Source organism: Crinia signifera, chromosome 4, assembly GCF_055691185.1.
Source record: "Crinia signifera chromosome 4, ASM5569118v1, whole genome shotgun sequence".
NCBI lineage: Eukaryota > Metazoa > Chordata > Amphibia > Anura > Myobatrachidae > Crinia > Crinia signifera.
The window spans coordinates 80893440-80906722 of record NC_139220.1 but is presented as its reverse complement, the minus strand read 5'-3'; the positions used below and the strand labels follow the sequence as shown (position 1 = coordinate 80906722).

Below are 13283 nucleotides of genomic sequence, written 5' to 3'. Positions count from 1 at the left end.
GAGATGCACAAAATATCCTCTAAAAATGCCAGCGTCGCTCACATTTGTTATATAAATTCATATAAAAAAAAGTGTAAAAAAGATTATATTTCCTATATAAGGAAAACATTACAGGTCAGTATGATGAATAAAAATATTTGCTTGGCAATTTTCACACCTATTTTTACAAATTCCCTTGGCAATCAAAGGGTTAAAGAAGCTAACAGGCTGACAACTTAAGGTTCCCATACACGGAGCAACAGGGCAGTGCGATGAGATACGCGATCCCGCGCACATCCCATCGCAAAGCACATAAAGTATGTGCTGCCCGTGCTTTTAAACTAATTTCCATCGCATGTGTTTTGAACTAGATGCGATGCACAGAGTTATCCCTCTGTGTATGGGCGCCTTTACACACACTTAACACATATTCACTGAAGTCACATAATGAACATACAATCCTTTCACAGATTGAAAAATTACATCTTTCATGGAAATAAACGCAAGCTCCACTGATAATTTTAGTGCGAGTTACATGAAAACATATTACCGGCTGGCAAGGGCAACTTCTGTCAAAGATCCAAGCACAGCTGCTTCCTTTAACCTGATAAAAGCAGCAAAAGGCTGTTCCAAAAAGTCCACCTCTCCAACAAGAACATTTGCTGCTTCTGTTCCACCAGGGACCTTCTTTCTGAATTTATTTTTCAGCTAGATTTAAAAAGAAATGAAAACAGAGTTAATACAGAACTATGTGGTTAATCACTGTATAACTGTTATTCATCTATTGAGCACAGGGCTTGTTAGACTATAATTAGTCAGTTTGTGAACTGAGGCAGATCTACAGATGGAGCCCCTGCCATCCTTGGCCGGGGCTCGCCAGAACCTCCCCGCTGGCGAGTGCCGGTGGCAGGGGCTTCACTGAACTGGGACGCGCATGCGTCTCACACGCATGCGCGTCCTAGTCTCTCGACAGGGACGCTGCATGTCCCTGCCCATCTCCATTTCAGGGAGACGGGCAGGGTTAGGGGGGCGCTCGGGGCGGCCAGGGCTACGATCGGCGATGGGGACCGGTGGAATGCTCCATTGCCCAGGGGGCGCGCGAGCATCTCGTGCGCGCATGCCCCCTGGCGAGGCTGGCGTGATGGCGGGGCTGCTGTTAGAAATGCCAGCCCACGCTGGGACCACCGATCGCCGTGCTGGGGGCTGCCCAGCACCACGGTAGGCTGCTGGGGTGCCCCCAGCCCCTGTGCACCCCCCCTCCCAGCCATCATCCGGAAGGTGAATGGATGCTGCACACAGGCAGCCATTCACCTCCTCCACTGCTGCCGCTGCTGTCTGCAGAGTACAGCAGACAGCAGTGGAGGCTGTGTGTGTGCCTCCTGTCCAACCTGCGGACGCTGCGGTCCACAGGTGGGACATCCCCCACTGATGTAAACGGAAGCCGGGTCGGATGACCTGGCGTACCCATTTACACTGCCCTCTACCCAGGTCCTAGCTGTGTTCTACCCTAGTCAGGACCCGGGTAGAAGTCTGTGTAAAGGGAGACAGGGTGAACCATTTACTCTGCCGCTGACCTGGGCCTGACCCGCCACTGACCTGAATTTTTGCAGCGGTGTAAAAGGGGTATTAATCTCCCCAAACAATCGCTGCAAAAATAGGAGCTGCTGGGGAGTGGAAGAGAAATCAGGTCTGACTTGAATATGGGGGCTTTAGAACGAGCTGCAATAAGTAGAAAGGAAGGAAAACTGCGCTTTGAGGAAGGAATTAACACACAGCGGGGGAAATTTACTAAGATGTGTATTCTACTTCACATGTGATGTTGCTATGGGCAACCAATCAGAATTTACTTATTTATTTAGCACCCTCTAGAACAGCGGTGGCCAACCCACGGGTCGCGAAGACGGCGCAGAAGACGGCGGCGGGGAGAAGAGTTCCGGCGCCGCTGAAGAGGCCAGAAGACACCGGGATCAAGACAGAAGATCTCCGGCGCCTTCTGCAAGAAGAAAGAAGATGGCTCCCGGAGAGGCCAGCGGGGGTGGGAAGCAAAAGAGCTGATGAAGCTCCCCCCAGCGGCCTCTCCCAACACCAGGTATGGGCCTTTGGCCTCCTACCCCCCATCCACCTTAGACCACCGGGTGTCGGGCACTAGGCCCGTGGGCACATTCAGGCCCTTCCGGCATGTGGGCGCATTAGTCGGGCCCTCTTGGCCCTTGGCTCATTTGTTTGTTGGGCCCTCCTGGCCCTCTATGTGGGCCCTTTAGTTAGGAAGCTGGGCCCTCCAGCATAGGTGTTGCACTGTGGGCTGGAGGGCCCAGCTTCCTAACTTTGGGGGGCATATGATGTTTGGCACTGTGGGGGGCATATGATGTTTGGCACTGTGGGGGCATATGATGTTTGGCACTGTGGTGGCATATGATGTTTGGCACTGTGGGGGCATATGATGTTTGGCACTGTGGGGGCATATGATGTTTGGCACTGTGGGGGGCATATGATGTTTGGCACTGTGGGGGGCATATGATGTTTGGCATTGTGGGGGTCATATGATGTTTGGCACTGTGGGGGGCATATGATGTTTGGCACTGTGGGGGGCATATGATGTTTGGCACTGTGGGGGGCATATGATGTTTGGCACTGTGGGGGGCATATGATGTTTGGCACTGTGGGGGGCATATGATGTTTGGCACTGTGGGGGGCATATCTGGCACTGGGGCCATAAAGTTTTGTCATGTGGCCACTCCCCTTGTGTCATATGACCACGCCCCTGGCCACTCCTCCGATCACGCCCCTTTTTGGCGCACACTCTTTTCAGCTCTTTGCCTCTGACCGGTTGGCCACCCCTGCTCTAGACGATAGTAGACAGCATCTGATTGGTTGCCCATAGCAACATCACATGTGAAGTAGAATACACATCTTCATTTCACCCAGCATGTATAATTTAAAACCAATTTATTCACTAATACAAAAACATACTAAAAATATTACATAGGCATGCTAAAAATAATGATAATGGTGAAAGGTGTAAAAATACATTGATACATACACTTTGAATTAAGGGAAAGCACCCCTCATTTCCTTGTTTAAATTGGATCCTGATCCTATTTGGACTTTGGATGGCAATGGTGGATAGGCTTAATAGGACAGTTTATAATTTACCAATCACGGTTTTCTGCTGCAGTTATATATAGCAGATGGAGATGTGCCCTTTGGAGTGGTGATTGCGGTTTGCTGCCCTTTTGCAGGCCTTGCTTTGCTCCAGAGTTGGCAATGTCCACAAAAAGTCCTGGTTCAGGTATCCGGTGGAGGTAGCTTTGTAATCCACAGACCACAAATGTGGAAGAGAAATGGGGGTTGAAATGGATTGCCACCGTCCCCCTTTTTATATGTGAATATGCGGAGGCTCACAATTCCTCTGAATAAGAGGCTGCAGCTGCACTCAGGACAGTGAAAAAGTCTTGCTACCAATACTAGGACCAGCACTTTTAGGACCTTATTCTGGTTCATTCACTCGGATGCAAATTTGCACCCTTGCGAGTGAACCAGATCCCACCTTGAAAATGGTGGTACACCGGCCCACCATTCAAATTGCGCATGCGCATTTAGAAAACATTGAGCTCTCGTACAAATTGTATTTCTGTAAGTATTGTCTGCTTTTTACCTGTTCACGCGAAGGCTTTTCAGACAGATGAATCAATGCACTTTGCTGAGAATTCTTTTTGCCTGCAATATAAAATATTAGGTATTAACACAAATAATTGGAGCAAAGTGTTGTGAATGATCATCAATACAAGATACCTCATGTTACTCAGTTGTATAATTCCCTCCTAACACATCTCACGTTTTAAGCTATATATTAATGTCAAGGTTACTGTTGTCTGGAATTTCAGGAAACATCAGATCGTATATTTGCTTCAACCAATGTGACCAATCTGCCTCTTCCACAGCAGAACAAAATGCTCAGCCAAATAACTGAAAGGATTCGTGCTGTTGTGGAAATATGCTAGTTTACAATGGGATCATTGGATAGACAAGCATTAGGTCAACCACTGAAGGAGGACATGCATGAAGGTCGACATGACTGAAGGTCAACATGTGTTAGGTCGACAGGGTCATTAGGTCAAAACAAGCATTAGGTGGATGTGGGGAAAGTCGACAGTCAAAAGGTCAACATGGGTAATGTCACTTTTTTTTGTCCTGAATGTCGACAAAGTCAACATGGACACTAAAGAAGGAGACTGCATCCTGCTGGGAAAGCAGGAGACTTGCATACCGTCCCAGTTGGCCGGGAAGGGGACCCGATTTTTGTGAGCCTCCCGGCTACTCAGGGAGGGTAGACAAGTATGGTGCAGTGGTCACGGTGTACACGGGGCCCTGAGACAAAACAATATGTTGGTACACGGTACAAACTATATTTACTTCTCTGCAGACACTACAAAAATAAACTTAAAAATGGTGATGATGCAGATTTGCGCCTACACAATAGAGAAATTGGGAAAAGGGTTATATACCATTTCCCCCAAAGATAAGTAAGCAGTGCAATGCTTGGTATATACTTCGCAGTCTGTGTACCCAGCCACATCACAACGAGAGAACCCGCATCAGCGAGTGCATACACACGCAGGGGAACTTTGTTTGCGATTTCCTCTGTTGTCTTGAATGTCCTAACAGAGAATGTACACACTAGTGCAGGCCTGGCCAAACTGTGGCTCTCCAGCTGTTTTGAAACTACAAGTCTCAGCATACCCTGTCACAGGTTTGCTAGTATGGAATGCAAGAACTGTGGCAAAGCATGCTGGGATGTGTATTTTCATAACATCTGTAGAGCCATAGGTTAGCACTAAAGGATATAAAGATTTTTGTTCCAACCCATCGGAATCAGCAACATTATTCATATTATAGTCTAGTGTACCCAGCTTAGTAACCACATGCAGTAAATTCATATCTAATAAAACTTACCCCTAAATGAAGACACAACGACATCTTTAATAATTCTTCTATATGATGCTTTTGTCTGGTGTAAATGGTTTTGAAGAAGAACGTGTAATATTTTCTCATTCTCTTCATGCGTTGTAGGATTACTGGTAATCCTTTGTTTTAGGACATGTTCTGAAAAAAAAAAAAAAAAGTATTTATATTGTTTTGTAAAACAGAACAGCTGCACTGAGTGATACAGCTGCACTGAGTGATACAGCTGCACTGAGTGATACAGCTGCACTGAGTGATACTGCAAATTACTGAAGTAACTGTTCAACTCTAGAACTTGCATGGCAGAAGAGTTTCTACAGAAAATGGAACAGGGGAGGCAAAGTATAGCTGACATATGAGATAACCAGACAATTAACAAGTTTAAAAGACTGGTTGCACCAAAGTCTACTGCAAAAGTCTATAATGGCGTTAGAAGCCTCCATTTTTAAGTTTCTAGCACACTCACTGAGCTGCCTCTGCCATTTTTTTTTTGGCCCCCTTGCAGTAGGCAATGGTTGAAGGAATGTGCATAGCCTTTCTATTGCCCGAGGCAGAAACTGAAATTGTGGCTTTTTTTTTATTTTTACAAATTAGCAGAAATATTTGTCTACTCTTATTGACAGATGATTACTTCTTCTCAGACATCTGCTCCAGGCATGAAATAAATGGGACTTAATAAGGTGGGCTGGTAAACATGTTTGACAGTTATTTTAACACATGGAAGGAGTGTGGTCACACATTAGTAATTCCAATTAAAGATACAACACAAAGTAGCACAATCATATAAACATTATGGGGGAAATTTACTAAAGGAAATTTGTAAAAATTAGGTGTATTTGTATCCAGAAATACACTTATTTTTGACATTTACTATCCTGAAAATACGGCAATTCGTATTCGTATTGATTAATTTCCTTTAGTAAATTTCCCCCAATATGTCATACGGATGGAGCAACTCTCATTAGAGCTGCTCCTGGTGATTCTGGGTGGGATGCTCTAACTCAGAAAGGCAGTAAAAACCCCATTATCGAAAAGGGACAGCTCTCCTATCGCAAGAGCTGTCTTATCGCAAGAGCTGTCCCTTGTATTAATGATCGCATATGTTAGAGCATATGTGATCATGAACAATGCAAAGCCCGGCGGAGGGGGGCTGCGGATGTTAGAACATCCCAACCTCTATTACCAATCAGCGCTGTGCGCCATCCGCCAGGAGGGGGGACACGTGTACAAGCTGCTTGCATGCCCATTTCTGACAGAGCCCATTGCTGCCCTCCGCCGGCTCCCCACCGCTCCCCCGTCTCATCCGTAGGCCCCCGCAGATCCCACTTGCCCTGCCAGTCTTCCTGAAGCAGAGATGGGCAGGGAATCCGCTCCCCGCCACAGTGCTGACAGGATGCGTGGTCGTGTAAGACACTCACGCGTCCCCGTCAGATGGAATGCCAGCTGAAAGGCACTCCATCAGTTTAGTGCCCTTGATTCATATTAAATTACACGGTACTGCCCCTGTCCACATGGTAGATAATGGATTCAAACTAATGTACCGTGCACTAATTAGCAGCCCCGGTGACCACCTCCAAATAATTGTAGTCACAACTTCAATAAAAATGAACATACAATACCACACAGAGTATTTGGCAGGTCTCCAAGGCGCTACTATAAATTAACAGGAAATCTCCAGATGGGTGTACGTACCCAAAAGGGAAACAAGAATATTGAAAGAGTGTAATACTGATAACAATAAATGAAAAAATAATGTAAACCACAGTAGTATGAGCTCGTACCAAATGTTTTTGTCTACACCACGGGTAGACTTCAGCGTTTGTTTGAGAGACTTTAATCGTCACCACAGATCGTCTTCTCTATATAGTCTTTCTCCTTATAGTGATATTCACTCAAAAAGGATGATGCATGGTGTAGTACATCAAATGTAATAACATTTAAAACAGAGTATACAGGGATTAAAATCAAATGCAGACAAAAAAGCATTTGTTGTTGTGACCAACAAGCATCCCTGGATGCTTGATTCTGGTAAGAAGATCTCCAGAGTCCTTTCCCTGTTTTTAAAATTACCCAGCAGCCGACCGGTTTCAATACCTTGCGGTATCTTCTTCAAGGCATAATGATTATCTCTCTATATCATATATAGCAGATGGTCATTTTATATGAATAGTGGTGCATGAAAGCTTGAGTGTGAAAAGTTAAACTTGCAAAGTATGCTTCCCGTGTTGTTGGCATGTAAGTAGATAATTGATAAATGAGCGAAAGATGTATGCTGCTGGGGCGTGTATTGCGTGCAGCTGAACGTTTTTAAGCCATTGTGCATGTTGATTGCCCGTGCGAATGCAGGCCCGATCATGCGGTTGTTGATCCGCTGGTCAACGAAGCTTGAGACTTGCTTTTTTCTTAAGAGAAAAGTTTTTGATGTGAAAAGCTCCGATCGCTCGGAGACTCGTGCGTGGGCACTTGTTGTCCCCACCCACATGCATGCCCTGGTTAACGCCCAGTTTTGCCCACTTTTGATGCCGTGCCCTATGATACACCGACATTATGCCCACTGTGTCCGACCGTGCTCGGCTTAGTTTAATTTGGTTGCTTTGTTTCGCCAGTGCACGGTGGTGGGCGGCGCACATGCGCATTGCAAACGGTACGCATGGGCAGTGGGCTGAAACCGCAATTCATCCAAATTCTTTTCCGTCCGACTCAATCAGCATAAGGGCCATAGTGTGCACACACTAGACAATATGCATAAAAATATCCTCAGTATGTAACATTGTTATTGTGCATATGGTTAAGGATTATCAGCTAATGTGTACCCAGCGTTACATACAGGATGCTTCCCAAATAGTGCGGTGGGGACTTTGTTATATCTTCATTCCACTAACTAACAAAGAAATGGGGAACCACTGATTATTTATTTCTTAAGAAGCAGACATTTCATTAAGCTTTTTACGCTTTGCTAATAAATTGGAGGAGATACAATACAGGGATTTCCATACTACCATCTACATTACCTACCTATTATATTCTTAAAGGTAGACTTTTCTGTATCCAGTAAAACTATTCCTCTTTCGATACATGTTCTTAGTTCAAATAAACTATGTAATGTGAGTGTGGTAACGTGCGGTTTGCTCCATCTCTCGCCTCCGTCTTCAGTTTTCTCTTCAAATCTAATCCACCTGTGAAAAAAGAGAACAGATCTTCCTTAGCATGGCACAATCATTATCCCATATGTGCTAGAGGACTTTCACAGCTTGTTTTGATCCTTTTGTTTATTAGTGGTTGTGTTTCCAAAAAAATGTTTATTTGTGCCTTGCAATGAAAACTAAAAGCATCTAAAAAAATTATAATAATTTGTATTTCACACACTGTACATACAGTACAAGGGGGCATCAGATTGTGCACACAGAAGTTGTGCCGTGGGTAACTGCTTCTTCTCTATGCGTTTCAACCGTGTGGAATATCTCAGCTCATCCCAAATTAAGTCCACATGACCAAGCAGGGCCGGCGCTACCCGCTCAGCATCTCCTACAAAGCAGGGAGGTGCCATGCTGAAAATGCGATCTTGCCCTGCTAAAGCTGCTGCCTGCTCCACATATTGTAGTTATGACAGTGGGCAGCATGAATGAAGAGCTGATCTGTGCTGCTCCAGCATCCAGCCCCCTCTTCCTCAGCTGAGCTCAGCTCAGCTGTCATACATTATGACAGGCAATGGCACCGTAACAACAAAGAGTGGCGTTTCCCCCAACCCTCCTTACACCCTGCATGGTGCGCTTCATATGGTCATCTGTACCCCTTTTGCACCATCAGACCCAGGGTAGCGGCGGTGTAAATGGGTCACGCCGTCTCCCTTAACACGGGACTTCTACCCAGGTCCTGACATGGGTAGAACACGGCTAGGACCTGGGTAGAGGGTGGTGAAAACAGGTACGCAGTATCCACAGGTTAAACGGGGGGGGGGGGCACACACAGCCTCCACTGCTGTCTGCTATACTCTGCAGACAACAGCGGTGGCAGCAGAGGAGGAGTTTACCTTGGTGCTGGGCTTCCCCCAGCACGGTGATTAGCTGTCCTGGCGCGGATGACCACTGTCCCTGCACTTGGAGATCTCCAAGCGCCACCTCCGTCTACACTGCGGGTAGGCACCACAGTGTAAAAGGGGTAAATCCCAGATCCGACCAGGCTTGGATCCTTGTTCCAAATGCTGGGTCGGATCCGGGATTTTCGGTGTAAAAGGGGTATTATTTTAGTGGCTAGTAAATCTCCCAGCTGCCGCAGCCTGTCAAACATTATGACAGGCAGCGTATGTATGAGAGTGGTGGTGTTGTATGTAAGACAGCGGTGTATGTATGAGATTGGTGTATGTATGAGAGTGGTGGTGTATGTATTAGAACGGTGAATGTATGTATGTAGGAGAGTGGCTGAGTATGTATGAGAGCGATGTATGTATTAGAACGGTGTAGGTATATATGTATGAGTGTGTGGGAGTATGTATAAGAGCGATGTATGTTTTAATACAGGATTACGGTGTGTGCACTAACGTAAGGGAGGGATGGGATGAATAGGAACAGTGTATGAATGCATGTATGTATGAGAGTGGCGGCGTTGTATGTAAGACAGTGGTGTATTGGTGTATGTATGAGAGTGGCGGTGTATGTATGTATGTATGAGAGTGGCGGTGTATGTATTAGAACGGTGTATGTATGTATGTAAGACAGTGGTGTATGTGTGAGATTGGTGTATGTATGAGAGTGGCGGTGTATTTATTAGAACGGTTTATGTATGCATGTATGAGAGTGGCGGTATATGTTTGTATGTATGAGAGTGGCGGAATATCTATGAGAGTGATGTATGTTTTAATACAGGATTACACTGTGTGCACTAGCGTGAGGGAGGTATGGAATGAATAGGAACAGTGTATGCATGCATGTACTGTATGTACGAGAGTGGCGGTGTTTTATGTAAGACAGCGGTGTATGTATGAGATTGGTGTTTGTATTAGAACGGTGTATGTATGTACGTATGTATGTATGTATGTATGTATGAGAGTGGCGGAGTATGTATGAGGATACAGGAAAAGTCTGCAGTAAGTTGCTTTGTGGGCATGCATTAAAATCATAGGTAGCACTAACAACGGTTCTTGTACGGCACTAGCCATAGTGCTGTAGTGTAGTCGTTAGTTGAGGGGGGCCGGGGGCCCGGCACCAGCAAGCCTGGCAGGCCATTGCTGCATGTGATATACTATGTAATGGGTGTGTGACGTGTAACAGGCATTACGGTGTGAATTTTTGGCGCGCACTATCCCTGTTGTGCCTGTTTTATGAAAAATTGTAAAGCCCTGACATGATGTGCAATGTGCATTACGGTGTGTAGCATTAGTTTTGCCTGTCAATAATGTATCTAAGTATAGTGATGTAATAATCCCACCTAGTGTTATGTTGGCTCCGCCCTTTATTGATTTGTTGCCGCCCACATGAGGCCACTTTCAGAAATTTTCCAGGGCCACTTTTAGTCCCCAATCCGCCCCTGGCCGGCTCCAAGAGGTGAGCTACTGAGTGTGCTGCGCCCCAGTGGCAGGCAGGGGCACCAGCCCTCCCGCGGCCATTTTAACTATGGGCACAGCTGAGGCCGGCCGCGGCCATCTCTAATTACAGCAACCAAGGAGATGGGAGGGTGGGTGGCCGCTACTTCTCCAATATGTGCCGGCCCCCCGGGAAACAGCCCGGTTTCCCAGTGGGCCAATCCGCCTCTGCCCATGGCTTTTATTTAAAAAAAAATGGCTGTAATCTTTCCCAGTGCCCTGCCGGCAGTTTTTTTTTTTTTTTTTAAATAAAAGCCATTGCTGGCCCAGCAATGGCTTTATTATTAAAAAAAAAATAAAAAAAAAAGCTGACATCTTTCCCAGTGCCCTGCCCAGTGCCCAGCAATGGCTTTTATTAAAAAAAATGCTGTAATCTTTCTCGGTGCCCTGCCCAGTGCCCAGCAATGGCTTTTATTTTTTTTAAAAACCGCTGTAATCTTTCTCAGTGCCCTGCCCAGTGCCCTACAGGCCCTGTAGGGCACTGTGCATGGCACCGGGAAAGATTACAGCCTTTTTTTTTTTTAAATAAAAGCCATTGCTGGGCACAGCCCCTGCCCAGTGCCAGACCAGCCCAGCAATGGCTTTTATTTAAAAAAAAACACTGTAATCTTTCACAGTGCCCTGCCCATTGCCCAGCAATGGCTTTTATTTAAAAAAAAAAAAAAGGCTGTCATTTTTAAGGTTAAGCCACACCCTTCAAATGAGACCACACTCCCTTTTAGGCCACGCACCCTAAAATTCAATGCCTCCAATCTAGGAACAGCCATTAGCATATTTCTAGATTCGCCTATGGTAGTAGTAGTAGTAGTAGTAGTAGCAGCAGCAGTAGTAGTAGTAGCAGCAGCAGTAGCAGTAGCAGTAGTAGTAGTAGTAGTAGTAGTAGTAGTAGTAGTAGTAGCAGTAGCAGTAGTAGTAGTAGTAGCAGCAGTAGTAGTAGTAGTAGTAGTCAGGGGTAGACCCAGGATAAAATGACAGGGGGGGCACCATGATAAAAGAGGATTTGGGTGGGGGAGGGGCGGTGTTAGTGGTGCCAGTGTACATGCTAAGAGAACGGCAGAGAGAGGGTGGGAATGGAATTAAAATTAGGCCCTGGCATTTAAAGTACGCAGGCCCACCATGGCGACAAAAGTGAAGAATGTAGTTGTGTGTGCGCCAAAGGCGCGCTCCGGAAAAGGGGGTGTGGCCACTCAAAAGGGGGCGTGTCCTTGAGTGTAGTGTACCACACCATATGCAACTTCTACACACTATGCAACAAATTACTAGACCCCATTATACTTGCCCCTTACACATGATGCCAAATGGAATGAGCCAAAATTCACATAATGCCACATGGATTGAGCCAAAATTCAAATAATGCCACATGGATTGTGTCAAAATTCACATAATGCCACACGGATTGAGCCAAAATTCACATAATGCCAAACGGATTGAGCCAAAATTCATAAAATTCCATACTGATTGAGCCAAAATTCACATAATACCACACGGATTGAGCCAAAATTCACATAATGCCACATGGATTTAACCAAAATTCACATAATGCCACACGGATTGAGCCAAAATTCACATAATGCCACACGGATTGAGCCAAAATTCACATAATGCCACACGGATTGAGCCAAAATTCACATAATGCCACACGGATTGAGCCAAAATTCACATAATGCCACACGGATTGAGCCAAAATTCACATAATGCCACACGGATTGAGCCAAAATTCACATAATGCCACACAGATTAAGCCAAAATTCACAATACGCTTCATAAACAGGGACATTGTCCGCCAAAGGCACGCATTAAATATTTGCACCATAATGTCCATTACACGTTAAGTTTCACGCCATTATGTCTATTATGTATTATGCCAAACACCATAATGCCTATTAAAAATTATGCTACATCAGTGTTGCTTATCTACATGCTCATTGCCAAGGGTTCCATGCTCATTGCGAGGTTCCATGCTCATTGCCATGTGGGATTACATGCTCTTTGTCAAGGGGGAATACATGTTCGCGGTAAATGGGGGACAGCCGCCGCCAGGCAGAAGTGATAGCCACTGACAGTGGCAGTGCCTGGCTGTATTCAGAGCACTGCAGGTCCCGGCTATTTGAAATAATACCCCTTTCACACCACAAAATGCATTCCCAGGTTGGCTCCTTTTACACTAGCCTAGTCCCTGCATTTTCTGGTGTGAGGGGGAGAGAAAACCTCCTCTCCCCCTTTAACCAGTTATCTCATTTAACCGGCTATATCTTCGGAACCAACTGACCCATTTACACGAGACAAGTATCGTATTGAAGGGAAGCAGTATGAAATCCCGGCGGTCGGGATCCCGGCGTTCAAAATCCCGACGCCGGAATCCCGACCGACGAAATCCCGACAAGGGGGGGACGTGGATCGCCCCCCCCCTTGTGGGCTCGCTGCGCTCGCCACGCAGCGGGCCCGGTGCCTCGCTATGCTCGGCACACTAATTTATTCTCCCTCCAGGGGTGTCGTGGACACCCCAGGAGGGAGAAAGTGTCGGGATTTCGGCGGTCGGGATTCCTGCGTCGGGATTCTGAACGCCGGGATCCCGACCGCCGGGATTTTAACTGCATCCCGTATTGAAGAACTTTTAAGTGCGTTTTGAATGATTTTGGTCCAGTGAAACTGGAATGTTTGGTTCCAGAGTAATCTGTCTTCAAAGAACATGAACAGCCATGAAATTAGATTTCAAGAATAAAAAAATCGGTTTACCCGCAATATCTCTGGAACTGATTGACCA

General features: G+C 46.0%; 1 protein-coding gene across 1 annotated transcript in view; it reads right to left on the bottom strand.

Moving 5' to 3' along the window:
- Positions 1-13283, bottom strand: part of LOC146072950 (electrogenic sodium bicarbonate cotransporter 1-like) — a 117655-nt gene that overhangs the window by 77518 nt on the left and 26854 nt on the right. The window contains exons 4-7 of the mRNA XM_083180119.1: positions 7957-8117; positions 4933-5082; positions 3635-3696; positions 530-687 (exon numbers count right to left, since the gene is read on the bottom strand). Of these exons, the coding sequence (XP_083036245.1) occupies positions 530-687; positions 3635-3696; positions 4933-5082; positions 7957-8117 (531 nt within the window). The remainder of the gene's footprint in view (positions 1-529; positions 688-3634; positions 3697-4932; positions 5083-7956; positions 8118-13283) is intronic.